This window comes from Gracilinanus agilis, chromosome 4, assembly GCF_016433145.1.
Source record: "Gracilinanus agilis isolate LMUSP501 chromosome 4, AgileGrace, whole genome shotgun sequence".
In the NCBI taxonomy this organism is placed as follows: domain Eukaryota; kingdom Metazoa; phylum Chordata; class Mammalia; order Didelphimorphia; family Didelphidae; genus Gracilinanus; species Gracilinanus agilis.
In genome coordinates, this window is record NC_058133.1 from 174741751 (window position 1) to 174766800 (window position 25050).

The following is a 25050-nucleotide window of genomic DNA, read 5'->3' on the forward strand; positions in this document are numbered from 1 at the left end:
GTATAATATTCCTAGGAGTTTTCATTTGGGGTTTTCTTTAAGAGGTGACCAATGGATTCTTTTAATTTCTATTCTATCCTCTGGCTCTAAAATATCTGGACAGTTTTCCTTTATAATTTATTTAAATATGAAATCTAGTCTTTTTTTTTTAAATCATGGTTTTTGGATAGTCCAATAGTTCTTAAATTCTCTCTCCTTTACCTATTTTTCAGATCAGTTGTTTTTCCTGTGAGATATTTAAGTTTTTCTTCTCTTTTTTTCAGTGTTTTGACTTTTGTCTTATTATTTGTTAAGGTCTCATGAAGTCATTAGTTTCCACTTGACCAATTCTAATTTTTAAAAAATTATTTTCTTCAGTGAGTTCTTGTATCTTCTTTTATAATACGGCCAATTCTGATACTTATGGACTACACACACATGTAATATGTTTATTTCTTTCTTAATTACATGTAAAACAATTTTTAACATTAAAAAAATTTTTGAGTTCCAAATTCTTTCTCTCTTTTAAAAAGCAAGCAATCTGATATAGATTATACCAAAAACATTTCCATATTAGCCATGTTGCAGAAGAAAATGCCAACCAAAAAAAATCAGTTTTTTAAAAAAAGTATGTTTTAATCTCAATTCAGACTTCATCAATTCTCACTCTGGAGGTGGATGGCATTTTTCATCATAAGTCCTTTGGAATAATCTTGAATTACTGTATTACTGAGAATAGCTAAGACATTCACAATTGATCATCATATAATATTGCTGTTACAATATACAAATTTCTCTTTTTGTTGTTGTTTATTCATTCAGCCTATTTCTTGACTTTGGACTTTATTTTAGAGTGTTACTCTGCTCACCTCTGGTAGAAGGATGACTGGCCTAAGTTCCTGTCTTCTATGGCTTTCTACTGCTTTTACTGCTCAATCATGTCCTGTCAGTTTTCAGTGCTTCCAACATGGTGTGATCCAGAGAGTATGGCACTGCCCTCCTGGTCTGCACTCTGGTCCTTACATAGGTAGGGCATCTAATTCCTCATTACTGTGACTACTCCTTTCTATCCTAAAATTGCAACTCAGAACTGGATAATGGGTGACAGAGATGCCAAATGATGGTCAATCCAATGTCTAGTGCTAGTACTGAGATTACCTGGAATTTCTTTCTGATCAGGTGTTTAGCCTGCACTGTTGCCATACCCACAGTCCACAAATAGTGTTGCTTCTAGCTGTCGTGCTATGTTTCCAGTCCTTACCTCAGTGTCCTCAGATCTCTCTGTTTTCCTAAGTTGCCCTGGGCTGGAAAATTCACTCATTTTGACTTTCTGTAGTATTTCCCACTAATAATTTGGTCTAGCACTGTGAAAGGGAATTCTTTGTTTTCTTTTCTGAGTTTACACTTGTAAAAGGGAATTCTTTATTCCCTGTGTCTATTTTGAGTTAACACTTGGTTAAACAATAACTTAAGTGCCTCTATTTAGTACCTCACTAGATTGTGAAGACAGGACTAACTTTCCTTTGTCCACTTTTGGATTGAACCAACAAAAGTTTGAACTAGATGAAGGCATTTGCCAAGTCACTTATAATGGGTGATAACTCCAGAAACTTATGAATCCTATGATCAGAGTTGACACTTTCAGAGGCCTTTGATAAGAGTTCACCCCTCCAGAAGGTGAGAACTGGTTCCCACAAACACTGCCCCGTGGGCAGTACTAGCATCATAAAAGCCATGAATCCTTCAGCTTGAGTCAGTCTTGTGGAGAGAGTCTTCGAGGGAGCTTCGCTGAAGACTGCGGCTTGGATCCTGGGCTTGGAGCTCAGCTTCAACTTGGACTCTGACGCCTGGACTACTTCATGAGGTGAGTGAAAGGCTGACTCCTTTCCTAATTTCTGGAGAGACTAGTTTCCATCTTGGAGAAGGCTATGTGGTTATTCACTACTGGCCTTCCTGGTTGAGAGCTAATTAATCTCTTCCTGGATGAAGATACGATAGATAACCTCTCTAACCTCCTCACATTTCTCTTCTTTATTGTTTCTTCTCTATTTGTGTATATTTGTAAATAAATTTCTGGCTCGAGGTATAATAAATATTGTTGACCATGTAATTTCATAAAATTATTGTCCAACCATTAAATTTAACCCTTACAGTACTGGAAAAAAACAACTCATAAGAGTATGTTGAGAGAGTGCTGCAAAAATGCCGGCTTCATTTCTCTTTCTCTACCAATACTACTAGCCACATACTTTAGATTTCTAACCGTCTACTAGAACTATTTTTGAAAACCCTGACCTTCCTTATTGCTAGCTATTTTTCAGGATCTACTGCCAAAACCCTTTTCTCTACCTTCTAGGTTCCAAAGAAACAGCCACTAAAACCTTAGTGCCCCCAAAGGAACTCCAAAAGCCTTCATATATATAAAGTGAAAATGCAGTGTTAATTTTAGCAACTATTTGAAAAAGATTGTGTTGCATAGGATACACACACACAGCCTTGAGGTTATAAAGAATTTTTAAAATATCTCATTTCCACCATGGGTGGAAAACTGGCAATATTATCCTCATTTTAGAGAAGAGGCACCAACGCCCAGAGAGGCAATGTACTCAAAATTGCACAGCCAGTGAAAGACCAATACAGCAAGATTAGAATGCAAGTCCCTGACTCCAAATCCTATGCCCTTTCCAATGTGCCACATTACATTACTATCAATGCTATTACATGACAAAATGCTAAAAAATTGTTTTTATCCAAAATTCAAAAGAAAGCTCAAATGATCAAAAGGGGTAGGAATGTAGTGATAACAAATGTTCATAATAGGACTTCCGGGCTAAGATGGCCACAGAGTAGAAGCAGTGATTCCCAAAGTGGGTGCTACTGCCCCCTGGTGAGTGCTGCAGCGATCAAGGAGGGCGGTGATGGCCACACTTTTTTTGTATTACATTCTATTCTGAGTTCAATAAATAGTTTTTATAACTTCCAGGGGGCACCAAGTAATATTTTTTCTGGAAAGGGGGCAGTAGGCCAAAAAAGTTTGGGAACCACTGGTAGAAGGAAGGGACTTCTTTTCCTCACAACTAACCCATATAAAGTGCCTCAAAAGAATAAAAACCAAAATCAGACGAGTGAAGGGGCTCTGCCATGGGGTGCAGCCTTGAAGGTAGGCAGGGTTTGGGTATTTCCACACTATAAGAGAGTAAAATTACACCTACCAAAGTGTGAGCTGATCACCCCTCCCCCACACCACCTACCGCCCAAAGTCAGAGCAAGGCTGGGCAATCTCTAGGTTGGGGGGGCGGGGGGAGAGGGGCTGGCTGAGGGTACCACAGGCTTTCCCCTGGGGTGCAATGAGACTTGGGACTGGAGGCTGAGGAGTGCAGAATGCAGGTTCAGAGACCAGCTGCCCACAGCAGACATAGCAGAAACTGGGAAAATAACCTCAGGGCAAAACCGTTCTGAAACTCCCTATACTAAGAGCTGCCTGCCCTCCTCATTCAGATTTCTGACTGGCAAGCAGCAATGGCACCAACACCCAAGAACTATAATCCACAAGTACCAAAAAAAAGTAAGATACAACAAAAAAAGTCTCTGACGCTGGATAACTTCTATGGAGAAAAACAGCAGAGTACAGGAGAGAGTTACAAACAAGCAAACACATCTAAACTTTCCAAAAAAAAAAAAATGGATATTGGTTACAAACTCTTGAGGAACTCAAATATTCAGGATAATAGCCTCTGGCCTTACCATTCAACTGAACCTGCTCTTTCCAAAGTTATTAATGACCTTTTAACTGCTAAATCTAAAAGCCTTTTCTCAGTAATCTTTATCCTTTCTTGACCTCTATGAAGCCTTTCCCACTGTCCCCTTTTCTTCTTGACACTCTCTTCCCTCTAGACTTTCATGGTACTGTTCTCTCTTCATTCTCTTCCTACCTATCCGATAACTCTGTCTCCTTTGCCAAATCTTTATCCAGGCCATGTCCACTAACTGTGAGTGTCCCCCAAGGCTCTGTCCTGGGCCCTCTTCTCTTTTTCCTATACACCAGTGATTGGCAAACTTTTTAAAGAGGGGGCCAAAGGAAAGGAAATGCTCATCTGTCAGTCTGTTCCTAAGGCAACTCTTTCGAAGTTTCATTGTATTGTATCCTACTCACTGTATTCGTCAGATTAGGAATAATGTCTGTGCAGCCAGATAGAACATTTCAGGGGGCAGCATCTGGTCCTCCAGTTGTAGTTTGCCCAACACTGTACTACCTACCTGCCTCCTGCCCTTGTCACTTCATGGCTAGACTACTGCAACTGCTTGCTGATTGGTCCCTCTGCCTCAAGTCTCTCCCAACTCCAATTCACTCTCTACTCAGCAGTCAAATTGATCTTCCTAAAATTTAGACCTGACTATATTATTTCTCTATCTCATAGTTTCCTATTACTTGTAGGATCAAGTATAAAATCTTCTGTTTGGTTTTTAAATCCCTTCATAACTAGGCCCTTTCCTACTTTACCAGTTTCCCTACTCCAAACTCCCCTCTACATACTTTAATCCAGGAAGACTGGCCTCCTTGCTGTTCCTTGAATACAACACTCTGTCTCCCAACTCTGAGCATTTTCACTGGCTGTCTCCCTTGACTGGAACACTTTCCCTCCTCATCTCCAAACCTTAGCTTCTTTGGCTACCTTCAAGTCTCAAATTCTAGAAGAAGTCTTTCCCAGATCTCCTTAATCTTAATGACTTCTCTCTAAGATTATCCCTAGTTTATCCTGTATGTACCTTATTTGTGCATAGTTGTTTTCATGTTGTCTCCCCAGTTAGGCCATTGAAAGCAAGAACTGTTTTTTGCCTTTCTTTGAATCACTAATACTTAGCATGGTGCCTGGAACATAATAGATATTTAAGAAATGCCAAATGATTAACTAAGAGGATCCTAGAGTTTCTTCTAAATTATAAAGGCATTGAATCATTACTTTTTAATTTTTCAAAAATGTATAAATTATATTCAATCATTCTTGTTAAACAGAGTAATTAAAACACTTTAATTTGTTATAATTATTGGGAGTTTCCTATGGTAGTCAATTTGAAAAGGATGAGATATACATAGAAAACTTTAATTTAGCAAGATTCCTGATCTTACACAATATAATTATTGACAAATTTTCTAAAATGGCATAGCAATATGCTAGCCAAATATTTTAGCTAATCCAGAAGCTAGAGGTGATGGTGAGACTTTCCATGCACTGGTTTCAGCAGCAACCAGAAGACCAGTATAGCAGTGTCAAGCCAAAAACTGTCTGGTAGCACCTCTGATGAAGACCATAAGACTAAGGTCAGAAGTATAGAGCAAGAATGGGTATGTGCCCAATTCACTCACAGATTGGACCCCTAGGGAAGAGCACTTTCCTAGGTTCAAGGTATTTTGTGGGTCCATACTCATGAGTCCCCATTGTTTTTATTTGTTTAATCTCTAGTCAGACAGACTACCATTAACCCAAAACAAAGACATTTTCTAAATTGCTTGGTAAGGAAAGTGTTAACAAAACATCTCTCCCTTTAATCCTGAGGTACACTGGTATAGCCAGCATCAGTTGAGAGAACAGATACACATAAAGGTTATGAATAGATAAACATGTAGTCAAGGAATGCCCAAGGAGGAGCAACTCATACCTCTTATATCTCAGGATTGCAGGTGAATATTGGTTTTATTTCTCTAAAACAGATACATCATCCTTGCTAGTAGGGAGGTCAATTTAAGCATAGGAATCTTTAGTTGTATTGAGTCCCTAGATGTGGGGAGTCACTAGGCTGCCTATGAAGGATGAACTAACTAACTCAGGTCAGAAATGGGTCAGGTCAAAGCTTATAGGCCCATGGTGGTGAACCTTTGGCATGTGTGCCAGAGGGGGCACTCAGAGCCTTCTCAGTGGGCATGTGTGGCATTACCCCAGAACAGAGTTTGTTACTAAAAAGCCAGAGGGACGTGGGGCCAGGCTGCTCCCCTCTCCACATGTGCCTGCCCCTCTAAAAGGTTTGCTATCACTGTTATAGGCTAATAAGTAATGATATCAGGCCTAGGAATAGTTATTGCACTTTCAGCATGGAAAAGACAGGGAATCCAAGGAAAGATAGAAAGAAGGGAAGACAGGTGAAAAGAAATAAACAAAGAGAAATGGAGAAAGAGAAAGAAGAAAAAGAAATGAGAAGTATCAGTTGACTGTTCTGTGGCTCCATTCACCATCCTTGTTACTTCCTAGACCAAAACATCCTTCCTTAGACATTATATATTGTTTATCTCCAGCAAAACATAAACTTATTGAGGACAGGAACTATTCCTTTTTTGTACGTGTTACTAGTACTTAGAACAGTGCCTCAACATAGTTCTAAATAAATGCTCTTGCATTCATTCATAGAAAAACAGAGACTGGATAGAACAATGAATGGAATGAGGGGTAATGTCAAATGGAAGGAAGTATCAAATAGAGTTCTGTATGCTTCTGTTCTTTTGGGTAATGGACAACATAACACACGAGGAAATCCCAAACCCCAACTCAAATTACTAGACTGCTTTGGAATATGTGAGTTTTCAGTGAGGAAATATATAATAAACCTTTAATTCCTTTAAACAACACTTGACCCCAAAGGGAGTGTTTTGTTTCACAAAAACATCTACAACTCTGAAAAAATTACCCTTTTCTGAAGATAACAGTTATGAATCTTGTGATAAATCTAGAAGCTAGACTTCTCATTACAGGGTCATATCAGTATATTCAACAAGAGCATTCAAAAATAAATCAGTTCCATATGCACATTTCATCTGCTTATAAGCTGGTTTATAATAAAGCATGTGAGAGGGGGCAATGCATCATATGGGAAAACCAATTAAAAGTAAGGACATTTTCCATTTATGTCATGTAAAAAACCTCATTTATCTGGCATTGCTGGAACTATTTTTTTAAAGTATCTATTTTGATGGAAATTTTCCTTTTAGCTCTAAATGTTCCAGGTACTTTCAATTGCTTCATTTGCTGCCACCAGTCTCCTCTCTTACTATCACTCAGTTCTCTTTCATGTCACCTTTTAGCAAATCCCAACTTTCTTCCTCCACATCTCACCATTTCTAATCAGCTGTTCAGTGTAATCTAGGAAGAACAAAAGGTTGCCAAAGGTAACCAGAGAACTAAATTTATTTAAATCAATAACCTTAATTTTCTATATAATAAAAAATTAATAGGTCCTAACCCAAGAGTGAGCCTATTCCTCTCCTCCAAGTTAATACACAGACATGGTGAGAACAATTTTCTGTTCAAAGACTCCTTTTCAATTCCACTAACATTTATTAATTATCTACCAAGTTCAAGGTATTGTACTTAGCACTGGAGATAGGAACTAGACAGATCTGTGATCTCAATGGGAAGGGGGACTCCTTAGGGAAAAAATTCTATTAATTCAGACTAATACTTTCTCTGAAACTTAGTGTATTAGAGAATTGTCCAGAGTAGAGGTGTTAAGGTCAGGGCCATTAATCTGATTCCTGCAGGCCACAAACTAGCTTAAGTTTTAAGATATAATATTATCTATGTTTTATTACACTATTATTTATTTTATTAAATATTTCCCAATTACATTTTAATTTGGTTTGGAAGCACACAGGAGTATTTTCTGTGCTATTTGTTGTTACATGTCTAAAGATAAATAAATAAAAAGTAATTTTAGTAAGGGACAACCAGAGAGATGATGGAAAAGGTGAGCATCAGGGAAGGCTTCTGAGAAGTGACACAAAAGTTAAACCTTGAAGAAAGGTAAGGATTCTAAGAGGTAAAGAAGATAAGCTGGAAGTACATTTCAGGTGTTGGCTTGTGTAAACACAGAGTGGCTGGAAATGGTATGATCATTTCAGAGGAAGCTAGCAGGCCAATATGGCTAGAATATTGAGTTTATGAAAAGGAGTAATGAAAAAGAAGTTACCTCGCTAATACCCTCTGGCACTCTGACTGGAATCCCTGAGCTCTAAAACAGGGGCTCAAGACAGACATATCTTTATTGCAGTGTCTCTCCCTCTGGCCCTCAATCTATTTGTATCCACAGCACTCAGAGCAGTGTCTGGAATGTAGTAGGCACTTAATAAAAGTTTACTGAATTGAAAAATATAATGAAGTACATGGGTAGATCAAGAAAAACTCTATAAGATATCTGAGAAAGGTGGGAACCCTTTTAGCTAGAGTATTTAGGGAAGACTTAATTAAGGAAACAGGTAGACTTTGAAGAAAGAGAAGAATTTCATCTGTAAGGATTTGGAAGAAGTCTTTTCCCACAAAGGTACTAAGTACATAGAACTGGGTGATAATAAGAAGGAATGAGGGAATAAGAAGGTCTATTTACCTGGTGCATAAAGTTCATAGAAGAGAGTTGTGTAAAATTGAAGCTAGAAAAGTAGGTGGGAACTGGACTGCAGAGTGTTGTGAATGACAGGAAAATTAATTTCTCAACACCAACTTGAAGTTAAAAAGCCATTAAAACGTCTCTCCTCAGTATAGTCCACTTCAGTCACAAAATAGGATTCAGACTGCTGGGCTAGCAACAACAATAGCAGTGACTCCTTACTACAAAGTCTACTTAAATGTTTATTAACAAACTTGGATTAAATACTTGACACATAATAATCATTTAAATTCTTTTCCCTTTTTAACTCCCTCCCTTCCTCTCTTCCATTCTTTCCCCCTTCTTCCTTTGCTTTTGCACAGTTGATACTCAGTATATGGAACTGAATTATAGCCTTTGTCACTTAAAAATTACTTACTTGAACAGGTTTTTCAATGAACAGAATAAGAAGGAAAGGTTATAAACAAAATCTATGATTTCAAAGAAGGATAACTATTTTATAGCAAATAAAACTTTGAAAGCTTTGATAGCTTACCTGAAGATCTTTCATATTTGGAAATGGGATCCCTATTGTTATGACAGCACGGGCATTTTCATCTGAGAAATCCAAGCCTTCACTTACTTTACCTCGGCAAACCGCTACAAGGAGAGCACCATCTGAAAACAAAAGAATAATTACTTAAAAGAAATATATGTGGGATTCTTCCATCCCAATAACTTCTAAAGCCAGTTCTTTTCCAGAATTTAGAGTGGCAACTTTTTAAAAAATTAAAATAACAGGCCATTATGATGCTATATTGTGGAGTTTTAAAGTATTCTGTCTTTAAAACTTGTAGAACAGGCTCTACATGGACTATTTGAGAAGTTATCAGCTCTGAAAAAAGGAAAAGTAAAATGGACAAAAGTAAAAAAAACAGTGATTCCATGACTATTTTCTTGAGAATATAAAGTCCAGTATGTTTACTGATTTGGGTATAAAGCAAAGTCTTACAGGTTCTCTTTATACAAAACCCACATGAATGTCAAAAATCACATAAAATTCTATGACAGAGGCAATGAGGGGGCTCAATGCATAGAAAGCAAAGGCTGGAGTTGAGGGAATCCTGGGTTCAAATTTGGCCTCAGATACCTCCTCCTAACCATGTGACCCTGAGCAAATCACTTAACTCCAACTGCCTAGCCCTCACTGCTGGTCTGCTTTGAACTGATACTTAGTATCAATCTAAGACGAAAGGGAAGGAAAATCAGAACAACAAAACTCTGATGGTTTTGTCATACAAAACTGACAGCTGAGAACATGGGGACAGTTTTGGTCAATGATCTCTTGAGTACTGACACAGAGAGAAGCATTAGAAGGGAAAACAGATATTCAAATAAAAAGTTCACCAATATTATAAAAGATGTCATATATAAATTTCAAGGATTCCTCATTGATGGCCAGGTTCTCTAAACACTCCTAATCACAGATGATATATTAAGTGCATCAAACCCTAGAATAACACAAACATCCTTTTCTGAAAAACATATATCAATGCAAAAGAGATTGATATTATCATTCACACTGGAAAAATAAAGGGATGAAAAACATTCATTGCCCAAATTATGATATATTAACTAAACAAATTAGCTCAGCAGTATGTAATATAAATAGGTGCTACAGAAAGATGATGAGCTGAGCCTAGACTGAAAGCACACAGAGTGCTTTCTTTCTTTCTTTTTTTTAAATTAAGTTCATTCATTCATTCATTTATTTATTTTAGGGGTTTTTTTCCCCCATGGTTACATGATTCATGTTCTTTCTCTCCCCTCCTTTCACCCCTCTCCCATAGCCAACGAGAAATTCCACTGGGTTTTACATGTGTCATTATCAAGACCTATTTCCATATTATTAATTTTTGCATTAGGTGATTGTTTAGACTCTACATCTCTGATCATATTCCCATCAATTCATGTGATTAAGCAGTTGTTTTTTTTCTGTGTTTCTACTCCCACAGTTCTTTCTCTAAATGTGGGTAGCGTTCTTTCTCATAAGTCCCTCAGAATTGTCCTGGTTGCTAGTCCATTGCTGCTAGTACAGAAGTCCATTACATTCGATTTTACCACAGTGTATCATGTCTCTGTGTACAGTGTTCTCCTGGTTTTGCTCCTTTCACTCCACATCAATTCCTGGAGGTTATTCCAGTTCACATGGAATTCCTTATAGCACAATAGTATTTCATTACCACAATTTGTTCAGTCATTCCCCAATTGAAACGCATCCCCTCATTTTCCAATTTTTTGCTACCACAAAGATTGTGGCTATAAATATTGTTGAATAAGTCTTTTTCCTTATTATCTAATAAGGATATAAACCCAGTAGTGGTATGGCTGGATTAAAAGGCAGACAGTCTTTTAAAGACCTTTGGGCATAGTTCCAAATTGTCCTCCAGAATGGTTGGATAATTCACAACTCCACCAGCAATGCATTAGTGTCCCAATTTTGCCACATCTCCTCAAACATTTATTACTTTCCTTTGCTGTCATATTAGCCAATCTGCTAGGTGTAAGGTGGTACCTCAGAGTTATTTTAATTTGTATTTCTCTGATCATAAGAGATTTAGAACACTTTTTCATATGCTTATTGATAGTTTTGATTTCTTTATCTAAAACTTGCCTGTTCATGTCCCTTGCTCATTTATCAAATGGGGAATGGCTTTATTTTTTTGTGTAATTGATTTAGTTCCTTATAAATTTGAGAAATTAAGACCTTCATCAGAGGTTTTTGTTATAAAGATTTCCCCCCCAATTTATTACTTCCCTTTTAATTTTGATTGTACAAACCCTTTTTAATTTAATATCGTCAAAATTATTCACTTTACATTTTGTTATATTCTCTATCTCTTGCTTGGTCTTAAAATCTTTCCTTTCCCATAGATCTGACAGGTATACTAGTCTATGTTCACCTAATTTACTTAGTTTCCTTCTTTATATTTAAGCTATTTACCCATTCTAAATTTACCTTGGTGAAGGGGGTGTGTGAGTTACTGATCTAAATCTAATCTCTCACATACTGTTTTCTAATTTTCTCAGCAGTTTTTGTCAAATAGTGGGGTTTTGTTCCCAAAGCTGTATGATAAAAGTAATACAAAGTAAATAAATAATAAAAATAAAATAAAAAGATAAAGATCTTTGGGTGTATCGTACATTGTCTTGCTGAGGTCATTTACCCCAAGTCTATTCCACTGATCCACCCTTCTGTCTCTTAGCCAATACCATATTGTTTGGATGACCACCGCTTTAAAGTGCAGTTTAATATCTGGTACTGCTAGGCCCCCATCCTTCACATTTTTTTTTCATTTTCCCCCCTGATATTCTTGATCTTTTGTTCTTCCAAATAAACTTTGTTATAATTTTTTCTAATTGAGTAAAAAAGTTTCTTGGTAGTTTGACTGGAGTGCTTTCAATGATCCTACACTGCTTGCTCCTACAAAAGTCCATCTCTGTCAAATTACTATTCTAAAAGAGATGTCATCTATAGCTGTGAGTTAAGGCATACCATGATTTAGAAAGAATAAAAATTATGAGTAACTCAAAGGACAATGGAAGGAAGGTGGCAGAATTTTTGTCAATGAAGACTGCTACACAAAAGTGGCATAAGGACATTATTAAGGATATGTGTAGTCAAAAAAGGAGGTAGACTGATCACATAGTATATCTTGAAATGAATAGTATGAAATACTAAAGAAAAGAAAGGCCTCCAAAGCTTTAATGAACCCCTCTATTAAGGATTTATGGGAAAACATGGATAATAACTACATGGGAAAAGAAGGTATGAAAAGTTTGTGATCTGTATCAGTGAAGAGAATAGCCATACTAATGAAATCACAAATCCATTAAATTACCAAGTCTTCAAAGAAACTCAGCTGGAACAAAAATTACAATTGCAACACGGTGGTGAACATATTCAGACATGAACTCTCGGTACCACATGCATAACAGAACAATATTATAAGAACAACCTTTAGTTTGAACTAATTATAATCCTTCCTTCCTTCCTTCCTTCCTTCCTTCCTTCCTTCCTTCCTTCCTTCCTTCCTTCCCTCCTTCCTTCCTTCNGCATAGAAAGCAAAGGCTGGAGTTGAGGGAATCCTGGGTTCAAATTTGGCCTCAGATACCTCCTCCTAACCATGTGACCCTGAGCAAATCACTTAACTCCAACTGCCTAGCCCTCACTGCTGGTCTGCTTTGAACTGATACTTAGTATCAATCTAAGACGAAAGGGAAGGAAAATCAGAACAACAAAACTCTGATGGTTTTGTCATACAAAACTGACAGCTGAGAACATGGGGACAGTTTTGGTCAATGATCTCTTGAGTACTGACACAGAGAGAAGCATTAGAAGGGAAAACAGATATTCAAATAAAAAGTTCACCAATATTATAAAAGATGTCATATATAAATTTCAAGGATTCCTCATTGATGGCTAGGTTCTCTAAACACTCCTAATCACAGATGATATATTAAGTGCATCAAACCCTAGAATAACACAAACATCCTTTTCTGAAAAACATATATCAATGCAAAAGAGATTGATATTATCATTCACACTGGAAAAATAAAGGGATGAAAAACATTCATTGCCCAAATTATGATATATTAACTAAACAAATTAGCTCAGCAGTATGTAATATAAATAGGTGCTACAGAAAGATGATGAGCTGAGCCTAGACTGAAAGCACACAGAGTGCTTTCTTTCTTTCTTTTTTTTAAATTAAGTTCATTCATTCATTCATTTATTTATTTTAGGGGGTTTTTTCCCCCATGGTTACATGATTCATGTTCTTTCTCTCCCCTCCTTTCACCCCTCTCCCATAGCCAACGAGAAATTCCACTGGGTTTTACATGTGTCATTATCAAGACCTATTTCCATATTATTAATTTTTGCATTAGGTGATTGTTTAGACTCTACATCTCTGATCATATTCCCATCAATTCATGTGATTAAGCAGTTGTTTTTTTTTCTGTGTTTCTACTCCCACAGTTCTTTCTCTAAATGTGGGTAGCGTTCTTTCTCATAAGTCCCTCAGAATTGTCCTGGTTGCTAGTCCATTGCTGCTAGTACAGAAGTCCATTACATTCGATTTTACCACAGTGTATCATGTCTCTGTGTACAGTGTTCTCCTGGTTTTGCTCCTTTCACTCCACATCAATTCCTGGAGGTTATTCCAGTTCACATGGAATTCCTTATAGCACAATAGTATTTCATTACCACAATTTGTTCAGTCATTCCCCAATTGAAACGCATCCCCTCATTTTCCAATTTTTTGCTACCACAAAGATTGTGGCTATAAATATTGTTGAATAAGTCTTTTTCCTTATTATCTAATAAGGATATAAACCCAGTAGTGGTATGGCTGGATTAAAAGGCAGACAGTCTTTTAAAGACCTTTGGGCATAGTTCCAAATTGTCCTCCAGAATGGTTGGATAATTCACAACTCCACCAGCAATGCATTAGTGTCCCAATTTTGCCACATCTCCTCAAACATTTATTACTTTCCTTTGCTGTCATATTAGCCAATCTGCTAGGTGTAAGGTGGTACCTCAGAGTTATTTTAATTTGTATTTCTCTGATCATAAGAGATTTAGAACACTTTTTCATATGCTTATTGATAGTTTTGATTTCTTTATCTAAAACTTGCCTGTTCATGTCCCTTGCTCATTTATCAAATGGGGAATGGCTTTATTTTTTTGTGTAATTGATTTAGTTCCTTATAAATTTGAGAAATTAAGACCTTCATCAGAGGTTTTTGTTATAAAGATTTCCCCCCCAATTTATTACTTCCCTTTTAATTTTGATTGTACAAACCCTTTTTAATTTAATATCGTCAAAATTATTCACTTTACATTTTGTTATATTCTCTATCTCTTGCTTGGTCTTAAAATCTTTCCTTTCCCATAGATCTGACAGGTATACTAGTCTATGTTCACCTAATTTACTTAGTTTCCTTCTTTATATTTAAGCTATTTACCCATTCTAAATTTACCTTGGTGAAGGGGGTGTGTGAGTTACTGATCTAAATCTAATCTCTCACATACTGTTTTCTAATTTTCTCAGCAGTTTTTGTCAAATAGTGGGGTTTTGTTCCCAAAGCTGTATGATAAAAGTAATACAAAGTAAATAAATAATAAAAATAAAATAAAAAGATAAAGATCTTTGGGTGTATCGTACATTGTCTTGCTGAGGTCATTTACCCCAAGTCTATTCCACTGATCCACCCTTCTGTCTCTTAGCCAATACCATATTGTTTGGATGACCACCGCTTTAAAGTGCAGTTTAATATCTGGTACTGCTAGGCCCCCATCCTTCACATTTTTTTTTCATTTTCCCCCCTGATATTCTTGATCTTTTGTTCTTCCAAATAAACTTTGTTATAATTTTTTCTAATTGAGTAAAAAAGTTTCTTGGTAGTTTGACTGGAGTGCTTTCAATGATCCTACACTGCTTGCTCCTACAAAAGTCCATCTCTGTCAAATTACTATTCTAAAAGAGATGTCATCTATAGCTGTGAGTTAAGGCATACCATGATTTAGAAAGAATAAAAATTATGAGTAACTCAAAGGACAATGGAAGGAAGGTGGCAGAATTTTTGTCAATGAAGACTGCTACACAAAAGTGGCATAAGGACATTATTAAGGATATGTGTAGTCAAAAAAGGAGGTAGACTGATCACATAGTATATCTTGAAATGAATAGTATGAAATACTAAAGAAAAGAAAGGCCTCCAAAGCTTTAATGAACCCCTCTATTAAGGATTTATGGGAAAACATGGATAATAACTACATGGGAAAAGAAGGTATGAAAAGTTTGTGATCTGTATCAGTGAAGAGAATAGCCATACTAATGAAATCACAAATCCATTAAATTACCAAGTCTTCAAAGAAACTCAGCTGGAACAAAAATTACAATTGCAACACGGTGGTGAACATATTCAGACATGAACTCTCGGTACCACATGCATAACAGAACAATATTATAAGAACAACCTTTAGTTTGAACTAATTATAATCCTTCCTTCCTTCCTTCCTTCCTTCCTTCCTTCCTTCCTTCCTTCCTTCCTTCCTTCCTTCCTTCCTTCCCTCCTTCCTTCCTTCCTTCCTTCCTTCCTTCCTTCCATCCTTCCTTCCTTCCTTCTCTATGATTTATTGGTATAGGAAACGCTGAATATAGAAATTTCTTTTACCAATGCAATGGTCACACAATTAGTATGGATAAGAGGCAGGACTTGAATCCAGGTCTTCTGTCTCTAAGGCTAGTCCTCTATGACACACTACCTCCCATTATGTTCTATTATTCTTTGTATTACTATTAGGCTGGTTATATTGTCCAGTTCTGTTTTTGAACAAGTATTAGATGGAACATGAATGTGAGATCTATAACTTTATCAAAGCTCAAATCTTAAATGGTCAATAAAGAAGTTATGAGAAAGCCTAAATATATCATAGTTTAAACATATACATGATAACATTCATCTGAGGGCAAGGCTAACTAAAACAATTACTCCATATAAATCCTCCTCTTCTCACCTAGGACCAAGAGAGAAAATTTAAATATATACAATGCACTATATACTATGTTATATGTTTTATGTAAAATATTATGTTAGGTATTTATATAACATAATGTGAATACTGACAGCACTAATCTCTACTAAGTTTATCATAACAGTAGTTATTTGTTGGCCTAGGAATACATGTACCTCGGTCTCCTTTACACTTGATCGCATCGTAGTACACTTGTAACATTTCATCAAACACAGCTTTCTCTCCCCGTTGTGGTTCCGTTATGACTGTCTTCACTAGCTCAAGGTTATGCCATAAACCAGTGTGTATCCAACGTTCTTTTAATTTCTCTAATAACTAGAGGGAAAATGGAAGAAAAAAAAGGAAATTTAGATATCTAAATAAATTGCTCTCTTCTTCCCACTGCCACATTAACAATTTGAAACACAAGAAATGGAAACTTAACCTGAAGAATTAGGGTAGGTGACTCCCTCTAGTTTTCAAAATGGCAAAAGATAGATATGAAACTTCTTCCAGTGAATAGAGGTAAGGTTATTTCAATAATCATTGGTCTTTTTAAAAAGTAAATATCCTAGTAGAATATACACTCATGCAGGGCAAAAGCTGACTACTTTCAGTACCTTGTGTTTACCACATAGTGTTTAATAAATGGCCATTAAATTGAAATAATTATACTAGGAAATAGATAATCAGATCTTGAAATTCACTGGTATATTTTAGGAGTTTTTAAAATGTGAATACTGGCCTTTTATGGGGGAGCTGCTTATTTACTTCAGATGCTTTTACTGAAAGGGAATGTTTCAGTACTCTGTCTCAGCTTGGGAAACTGTCTCTGTTTCTCTGTCTCTCCCTCTCTTTCTTTTCTTGGAGAAGGAACAAAGATTCCATATCATCTAAACATAAGTTTCTAAGTCATATTATTTCTTAACTTCAACTCGAATAACACTATAATAGCCCTAAGCTGAAGCTCAAGACCACTTCTAAATTCATATATTCTTTCTGAAATACTTTCATTTGCATATCAAAAATCTACATAGTCCTCAAAAACAAAATTTGGAAAAATGGTACAAACATCCAACATATACTCAAAAGCTATAAAGTTTAAGTAAAATACTTTTCTCTCCTTTTTCAGGAGCCTCAATAAAGTTAAAAAATTATACTCCATTTCACATTATGTTAAATTGGGGGTTCTTGGAGTCCATGAATTTGTTTAAAATTTTTTATTTTGAAATTATTTCAATAGAATTAGTTTCCTTTGTAATTATAAGTATTTTTATGTTTAAAAATATTTTTTGAGATGAGATCACAGGATTCTCCAGACTGCTGTCAAAGAAGTCTATGACACAAAATGATTAAGAATCCTTATTAAATAATAAAACTATTATAGAACTAGAATAAGAAGTAGAGTTTTGATAGTTAAAAGCATAAATGATTAGTATGTCTCCATTCCTAATGAATCCACCTCTTAGCCTACTACTCCCACTTAAAAAGCAATCAGATTTTAAAACTTTCAGAATTCTTATTAAGACTAGAACTAAAAAGTGATGTAGCTTGATTCTATCTATTATTATTGTTATCATCATCATCACAGCATTCTGTAGTTCATGGATTGATCACCAGTAGAATAAGATTTTGCTTCAGGGTCAGGAGTGTTGCCATTGATTTTTTAAAAATTTAATATCTGCAGAAGGGAAAGAGGAACAGGAGTAGCTAGAATGACTTAGTTGTAGAAGCACCAATATATAGTAGCCATCAAAAGAAAAGGAAATAACCCACATGGTGCATAAGAGGAATAAATTTTAAAACTGATCTATTGGAAGCATGTAAAAGGAAAATACCAAAGGTACTTTTGAATAACAAATATAAAAATGCTAGCCTTGGACAATAAAACAATTGCTCTCTATGCTACACAACTGATCTATCTAAAAGAAAAATTTTGTCCTGACGTAAGTCATTATATGCATATAATTTATCTTTTCAGATTTTGAACAAGTTAAATGTAATATATTGGGATGTTCATTTTTAAAAGCTACAAATCTAATACTTGAAACTATTTGCATCTATAGGTAGTTTTTTTGTTTTAAGTTGTCTCTGGACATTTTAATATCTGGCTGGGGTGGGGAAGGAGATAAGGGTTAAAAGGGGTCTTTTCTTCAACATCTTTTATCACCCCTTCCCCGCCCCCAAAGGTTTTGTCCTTGTACCTATTATCTATAATGGAGGAAGAGGAGAAAAAAAAAAAAAACCAGTGACTTTTGAGTCTGCTGCTTCAATTTCTCTTGCTTCACAGACAAGGCAAAGAATTCTATCTTTGTTTAATGCATTTCATCCTAAGGCTACTTGTCTGGGTCTCCCAACATTTCCAATACAAGAGATCTGAGAAGTTTAATTGTTACAATCACACTTGGGCAACACTAGGTGTGTGATAGGAGCTTCTTTTCAGCCATACAATGCTCAAAGAGAATCACTCAAAGGGGCAGGGAGTGCCTTTTACTTGATCTGAACAGATCCTTCACAGTAGAGGCTTTTCCCAGAACCTGATCTCTTGTTTTTGTACTGCAGTTCACTGGGAAAATACCAAAGTCTCTTCATAAAAAATTAAAATAAAATGAGGGAAGCTTGGATAAAATTGCATAGGATGATAAGGTGGGAGTTAGGAAACCTTCTCTCTGATGAGCACCTCTTATGCAGTCATACATAAGTCTAAAATTTAGCTGATTAGTTCACTATTATATTGATAAATTTTAGCATTATGTAGGTGGCAGCATTTCTTTAGGGATAAAGAAACTTAATGGACTGACAGAATATGAATTATCTAAGATGCCTAACATGGACAAATCTAACTTCAGTCTTAAAAGGACCTCATATCTTTATCTCTTTATGAGTTCTACTCTTCAGTAGATTTTTTTCCTTTCTTTTGTGGGCATTGCTGTCATAACCTATCTTCCTTTTAAAAAAACAACTCTGAAACCATGATTAGTCATTATATTAATCAATGTTATTTGATAAATAAGAGTAGCATAAAAGATAAGAGAATTGGTCTTGAACCCTGGAAGTCCTGGGTTCAAGTTCAGTCTCTGGCACAGCCTGGCTGTGTAACCTGGGGTAACTCCCTTAACTTCTCAGTGCAACTCTAAGGCTCTAATTGCAGAGAAGGTGCTGCCTTGCTGTAGTTGAGGGAGTTTCCAATAGTCACCATCCCTATCCTTACTTTAATCATTCTATAAATGTTTCTGGTTCTGCTTACTTTGTTCCACATCAGTTCATAAAGGTCTTCCCAATTCTATGAATTCTTCCTATTTATCATCTCTTAGGACACAATTACAATCTATTACATTCATATGGCAATTTGTCCAAACATTCCCCAAATGACAGGCAACTACTTTCCTTCCAGGTCTCTATGACAGAATATGCTGCTGTAAATATTTTGATATTCATGGTCCTTTTCCTCTGCCTTTGATCTTGCTGGAGTACATACCTAGTAGCAGGACTGCTAGATTTCAAAGGGAATAAACAGTTTAGTAACTCCTCTAGAATAATTTCAAACTGTTTTTCCAGAATGGTTGAATCTTCATTGCTTTCAGTAGTGTTTTCTCACTCTCTCAGACATTGTAAGACTAAATTACTTGGCCTTATCATCCAATTCATGCCCTGGCAGGAGTCCCTGAAGAGGGCAAGGTATACAGAAAGGCTATCCTTTAGCTTGAAACTCTTGGTTGTAGAAGCTGACAATATTTAAAGTTTTTCTACCTTAATGTTCAGTATATTTCTTAACCTCACAGAGTTATTAGTAAAAAAAAAAAAAGAAAGAAAGAAAAGTATTCTATAAACTGTAAAGCATTACGTTTGTTAATTTTATTAGCATCACTTGAAGTGTTTGCTTGGTAAAAGTTGCTAATATCCGGGGCAGCTGGGTAGCTCAGTGGAGTGAGAGTCAGGCCTAGAGACAGGAGGTCCTAGGTTCAAATCCGGCCTCAGCCACTTCCCAGCTGTGTGACCCTGGGCAAGTCACTTGACCCCCTTTGCCCACCCTTACCACTCTTCCACCTATGAGAAAATACACCGAAGTACAAGGGTTTAATTAAAAAAAAAAAAAAAAGTTGCTAATATCTATATGTGCATGTGGTTGGTCCTTCTACAGTGGTGTTTACCCCAAAGTCTACATTCATGAAACCCAATTAGACTTTAAGCATGCTCTTAAAGTATTTCTTCTGTTTACTCTGCTTAACCTCTACCTTTGCTCCCCAATCAATCAGCCGGCAACTACTTAGTGCTTACCAAATGCCCATTCATTCATTCAAACTATGTTCCAGGCACTGCGCCGAGTGTAAGGAAGACAATAACAAAACAGTCTCTACCTTTCTTTTCACCAAACTAGTTCAGCTTTATCACCGTTCACTTGGACTACTACACTAGCTTCCAATTTGCAGTTCCCTACATAATCACCAAAGGGGCTTTCCTAAAGTATAGGTCTGGTCATGCCACATTCCTATTCAATAAACTCCAGTGAGTCCCTATTACTTCCCCTACCTGGCATTTAGGGCTTCTTACACCCAGCTCCTTCCAATGTTTCCATTCTATTCACAAATGACTTCCTTTCCCACTTTCATTGTTGCATTAATTGTCCTCAATGATGGGGAATGCTCTCTCTCCTTATCTCTTCTGGCTAGAATTATTGCTTTCCTTGAGCTCAAGTTTCTTTAGGAGGCCTCTTTCTTTAGGAAGCCTTTCCTGGTACCTCCAACCACGCAAGAGTGCCTTCATCTTACAGGTTGCCCTTTATCTGCTTTGCATGTATCTTTGATAGCCTCAGCACTAGCACAATGCCTGGAATAATGCTAGGTGTTAAATAGATTCTTAACACATTCATAAATATTTATACAATAAATACAAGGTAAATTTTTGAGAAGAGGGTAGAAGGAACCAGCAGCAAGGAAGAAGTGGAAAGTAGAGTACTGAAGGAGATAAGGGATTCTATAAGATATAAAGGAGAAGGAAAGAGATCATTCACAGCATGAGACATAGTCAGTTAAAGTGCACAAAGACAGGAGATGGAATGTTCTGGGAGAGGAAAAGCAAGAAAGTCACTTTGCATGGACCAATGGAGCAAGACGGGGAGTTTTCTATTATAAGATTAGGAAGGTAGGATAGGGCCAGGTTGTGAAGGACTTTGAAAGCCAAAAAGGGGTATTATATTTAATACTACAGGCAAGGAAAAGCCACAGGATTTTTTTTTAATCTTTACCTAGACAAACAGGGTTAAGTGACTTGCCCAGGGTCACACAGCTCTGAAGTATCTGAGATCACATTTGAACAAAGGTCCTCCCAACTCCAGGCCTGGCACTCTATTTACTGTGCTTCCTAGCTGCCCTGAAGTCATGGAAATTTTAAAAACAGAAAAGTGAAATGATCATACTTGTACTTTAAGAAAATCACTTTAGCAGCTCTGTGCAATATAGATTGGAAAGACTTATAGGGAGGCCAAATATGAGGCATTTGCAGTTGTCCAGGCAACTGGTAACAAGGGATTTATTGGCTTTATTGAGGGTTAATGGCTATGTGAGTTAAGAGAAGGGGAGAGACTTAAGGCTTTGCTGGTAAATTTTTTTTTAAGCCCTTAACTTCTGTGTATTGGCTCATAGGTAGAAGAGTGGTAAGAGTGGGGAATGGGGGTCAAGTGATTTGCCCAGGGTCACACAGCAGGAAGTGTCTGAGGCCGGCTTTGAACCCAGCTGCCCCCTTTGCTGGTAAATCTTTGACACAATTGGTTCGCAGGAAAAAAAAAATGCATGAGAGACATACTTTTAAAACTTAATCTTGGGGGCAGCTGGGTGGCTCAGTGGATTGAAAGCCAGGTCTAGAGAACAGGAAGTCCTAGGTTCAAATCCAATTTCAGACATTTCCTAGCTGTGTGACCCTGGGCAAGTCATTTAACTCCTATTGCCTAGCCCCAAAACAACCTTAATCTTCATTATTAACATTTTCTCCTTTACTTCCCCTAAGTCTATACAACCTACAAAACAATATATCAAGTTCTGATTTGTAGTCTTTGCCAATTTCCAAGGTATAAATGCTCCCACTAAAAACTTGACATTTAACTTTTGCAAGCCTGTTTTACAAACAAATTCAAAGTGACTGGAATGGATTTGCCAACTGCCTGGATATGTGGTGTGAAGGAAAGTGAGGACTCAGCGATAATGCCAAGGATGAAAATCTGGTTGACCAGAAGGATAGCGGTGCTCCTGAGAGAAACAGGTTAAAATCAGAAGAAAAGTAGTTTTGGAAATAAAAATGAATTCATTTTTGAACATGTTGAGTTTGACAGGCCTATATGTTTTCCAATTTGAAAAATCCAACAGACTATGCAAGATGCACAATGAGAGTTCAAATGACTGAATTCAGATTTGAGTTATCTGCACATATCATAATTAAGCCCATGAAAGCAGATGTGGTCACTAAGCAAGCACATACAAAGAAAAATGGGTCTTGGATAGAGCCTTAGCAAAAATCTACAGTTAGGGAATTTGGATAAGGAACCAGAAGAGACTTGGGAAGAGTGGTTGTATAGGTAGAGAGAACCAAAAGAACAGTGCTATGAAAATTCAGATATAAGAGAATTGAGGAGAGGACAGTTAATAATGTTCAATGGTCAGAAAAGGAAGAATGAGAAAAGGCAATCAGATTTTGCAATAAAGTGATCATTGGTAACTTGGAAGGAACCGCTTCAACTGAGTGATAAGATCAAAAGCAAGATTCTAAAAAATTGAGGAGTGAGAGGAAAGAAAGTAGAGGCAATGAGTGAAGATGGTCTCTTCTGGGGCTGTGAAAATGAATGAAGATAAAGAATAAAGCATATTAAAGTCTACTAAGGCTTTTCTTCCCAGGATGGGTATGTTTGTAGGCAGCAAGGAAGTATAAAGGAGATAAGGAAAGGTTAGAAAGAAGGAATATTGTGGAGGGTCAATTTGCTGCAAAAGATAGGAAGGGATGGGTTCAAATCGAGAAGGGAAGATTTTGATGGAAGATGAGTTAATTCTCAATCAGAAGCTGGAGTAAAGAAGGAGGGAATAAGGGATGATGCCAAGAAAATTCAAGATGCAAAGAATGATTTTGGAAAAGGGAGTACAGAAATGGAAGTGGGGAATAATGTGTATTCTGACCATTGTGTTAGGGGCAGGAGAGAAAGTGTAGTTAGCTCTTAAGAAGGTGGCTAGGGATACAGATACATGGGGAAACTCAAATGTCTGAGTGTGATAAGATATAAGGAATCTTAGAAGAAGAAGTCTAAAATAAAAGGGAAGTTTGTTAAATATGGCACAAGATTTCTAGAAAGCAGATTCGGTTCAAATGGGACCTGAGAAATGTAGGCTATAAGTCTGAGAGAACAAGAACTGAGCTTTAGGGATGGCTTACTCTATGATGCATCATGATAGGGACGCTGAGAGAAAGAAGTGGTATGAGTTTATTAGACATAGACTAGGTTGAGTCTGAGTAGAGAGCATAGGAGTCTTCCTCATAGTTCATGGCTTCTTTACTATATAAGAGTTACTTGGATTTCCTGCTGTCATCCCTTCACCACAGACATCTATTCTGGCAAGTTTCCACCACAGAGAGTATGCTTCAAGCATTTTAGACTACTATGTCCCCAAACCTTATTGTTGATACTTTAGAAATGTGCTGTCACCTGTCTGGACTTTGTTTTTTCCCTCTGAACTCTCCTCTACTTCCCAATTACTGAAGAAATTAACATCATTTTACATTGTAAAATGAAAGAGTTGGACCATTAATTGACTTTTAGGGTCTATTCAATAATTCTGTGATCCAATGAAGTGAATCTGCACCAATTCTTACTGCTTTTTCTAAATTCTAAGAGCCAATATTTGATGTTTGAATGAGTTGTTAATAGTGAGATGGTTTTTGTATATGGCATCATAGACCATCATCCTATTTTTCTTCTGGAGAATATAGAAACACAGAAATTTTAACCAATTTATTAAGTGTCTACTATGTGCCATGCACTTTTGCTAGTGCAGGGGATATGAAAAGAGGCAAAAAAACAGTCTCTGCCCTCAAGGAATTTGCAGTCTAATAGGGGAGATAACATTCAAACAAATACATACAAAGTAAGCTATATACAGGATAAAGAAGAAATAATTAAGAGAAGGAATATACTAGAATTAAGAGAGATTTTAGTGAGATTTGTAGAAAGCCAGGGAAGTCAATAGGTAGAGGTGAGGAGAGAGAGCATTCCAGGCATGGGAGAGTCAGAAAAAAATGTCTAGGGCAGAAAGATAAGAGTATCTTATTCATCAAAAAGCCAGGAGGCCACATAATTGACCATATCAACAGTCTAACAAACAAAAATCACATGATTATCTCAATAGATGCTAAAAAAGCCTTTGACAAAATACAGCATCCATTCCTATTGAAAACATTGAAAAGTATAGAAATAGAAGGACCCTTCCTAAAAATAATAAACAGTATATACCTAAAACCATCAACAAGCATTATATGCAATGGGGATAAATTAGAAGCCTTCCCAATAAGATCAGGAGTGAAACAAGGATGCCCATTGTCACCTCTATTATTCAACATAGTACTAGAAACACTAGCAATAGCAATTAGAGAAGAAAAAGAAATTGAAGGTATCAAAATAGGCAATGAGGAGACTAAGCTAACACTCTTTGCAGATGATATGATGATCTACTTAAAAAATCCTAGAGAATCAACTAAGAAGCTGGTAGAAATAATAATTTTAGCAAAGTTGCAGGATACAAAATAAATACACATAAATCATCAGCATTTCTATATATTTCCAACACATTAGAGCAGCAAGAGGTAGAAAGAGAAACACCATTTAAAATCACCCTAGACAATATAAAATACTTGGAATCTATCTACCAAAACAAACACAGCAATTATACGAAAACAACTACAAAACACTTTCCAAAAAAATAAAACTGGATCTCAACAATTGGAAAACCATTAATTGTTCATGGTTAGGACGAGCTAACATAATAAAAATGAACATTCTACCCAAATTAATTTACCTATTTAGCGCCATACCTATCAAACTACCAAAAAACTTCTTTACTGAATTAGGAAAAACTATAACAAAGTTCATTTGGAATAACAAAAGA

At 36.5% G+C, this 25050-nt stretch overlaps 1 protein-coding gene across 1 annotated transcript in view; it reads right to left on the reverse strand.

Moving 5' to 3' along the window:
- The window catches only part of BRIP1 (BRCA1 interacting helicase 1), a 223362-nt gene that overhangs the window by 38850 nt on the left and 159462 nt on the right, over positions 1–25050 (reverse strand). The window contains exons 14-15 of the mRNA XM_044671629.1: positions 16087–16246; positions 8885–9006 (exon numbers count right to left, since the gene is read on the reverse strand). Coding sequence (XP_044527564.1) covers positions 8885–9006; positions 16087–16246 — 282 coding nt within the window. The remainder of the gene's footprint in view (positions 1–8884; positions 9007–16086; positions 16247–25050) is intronic.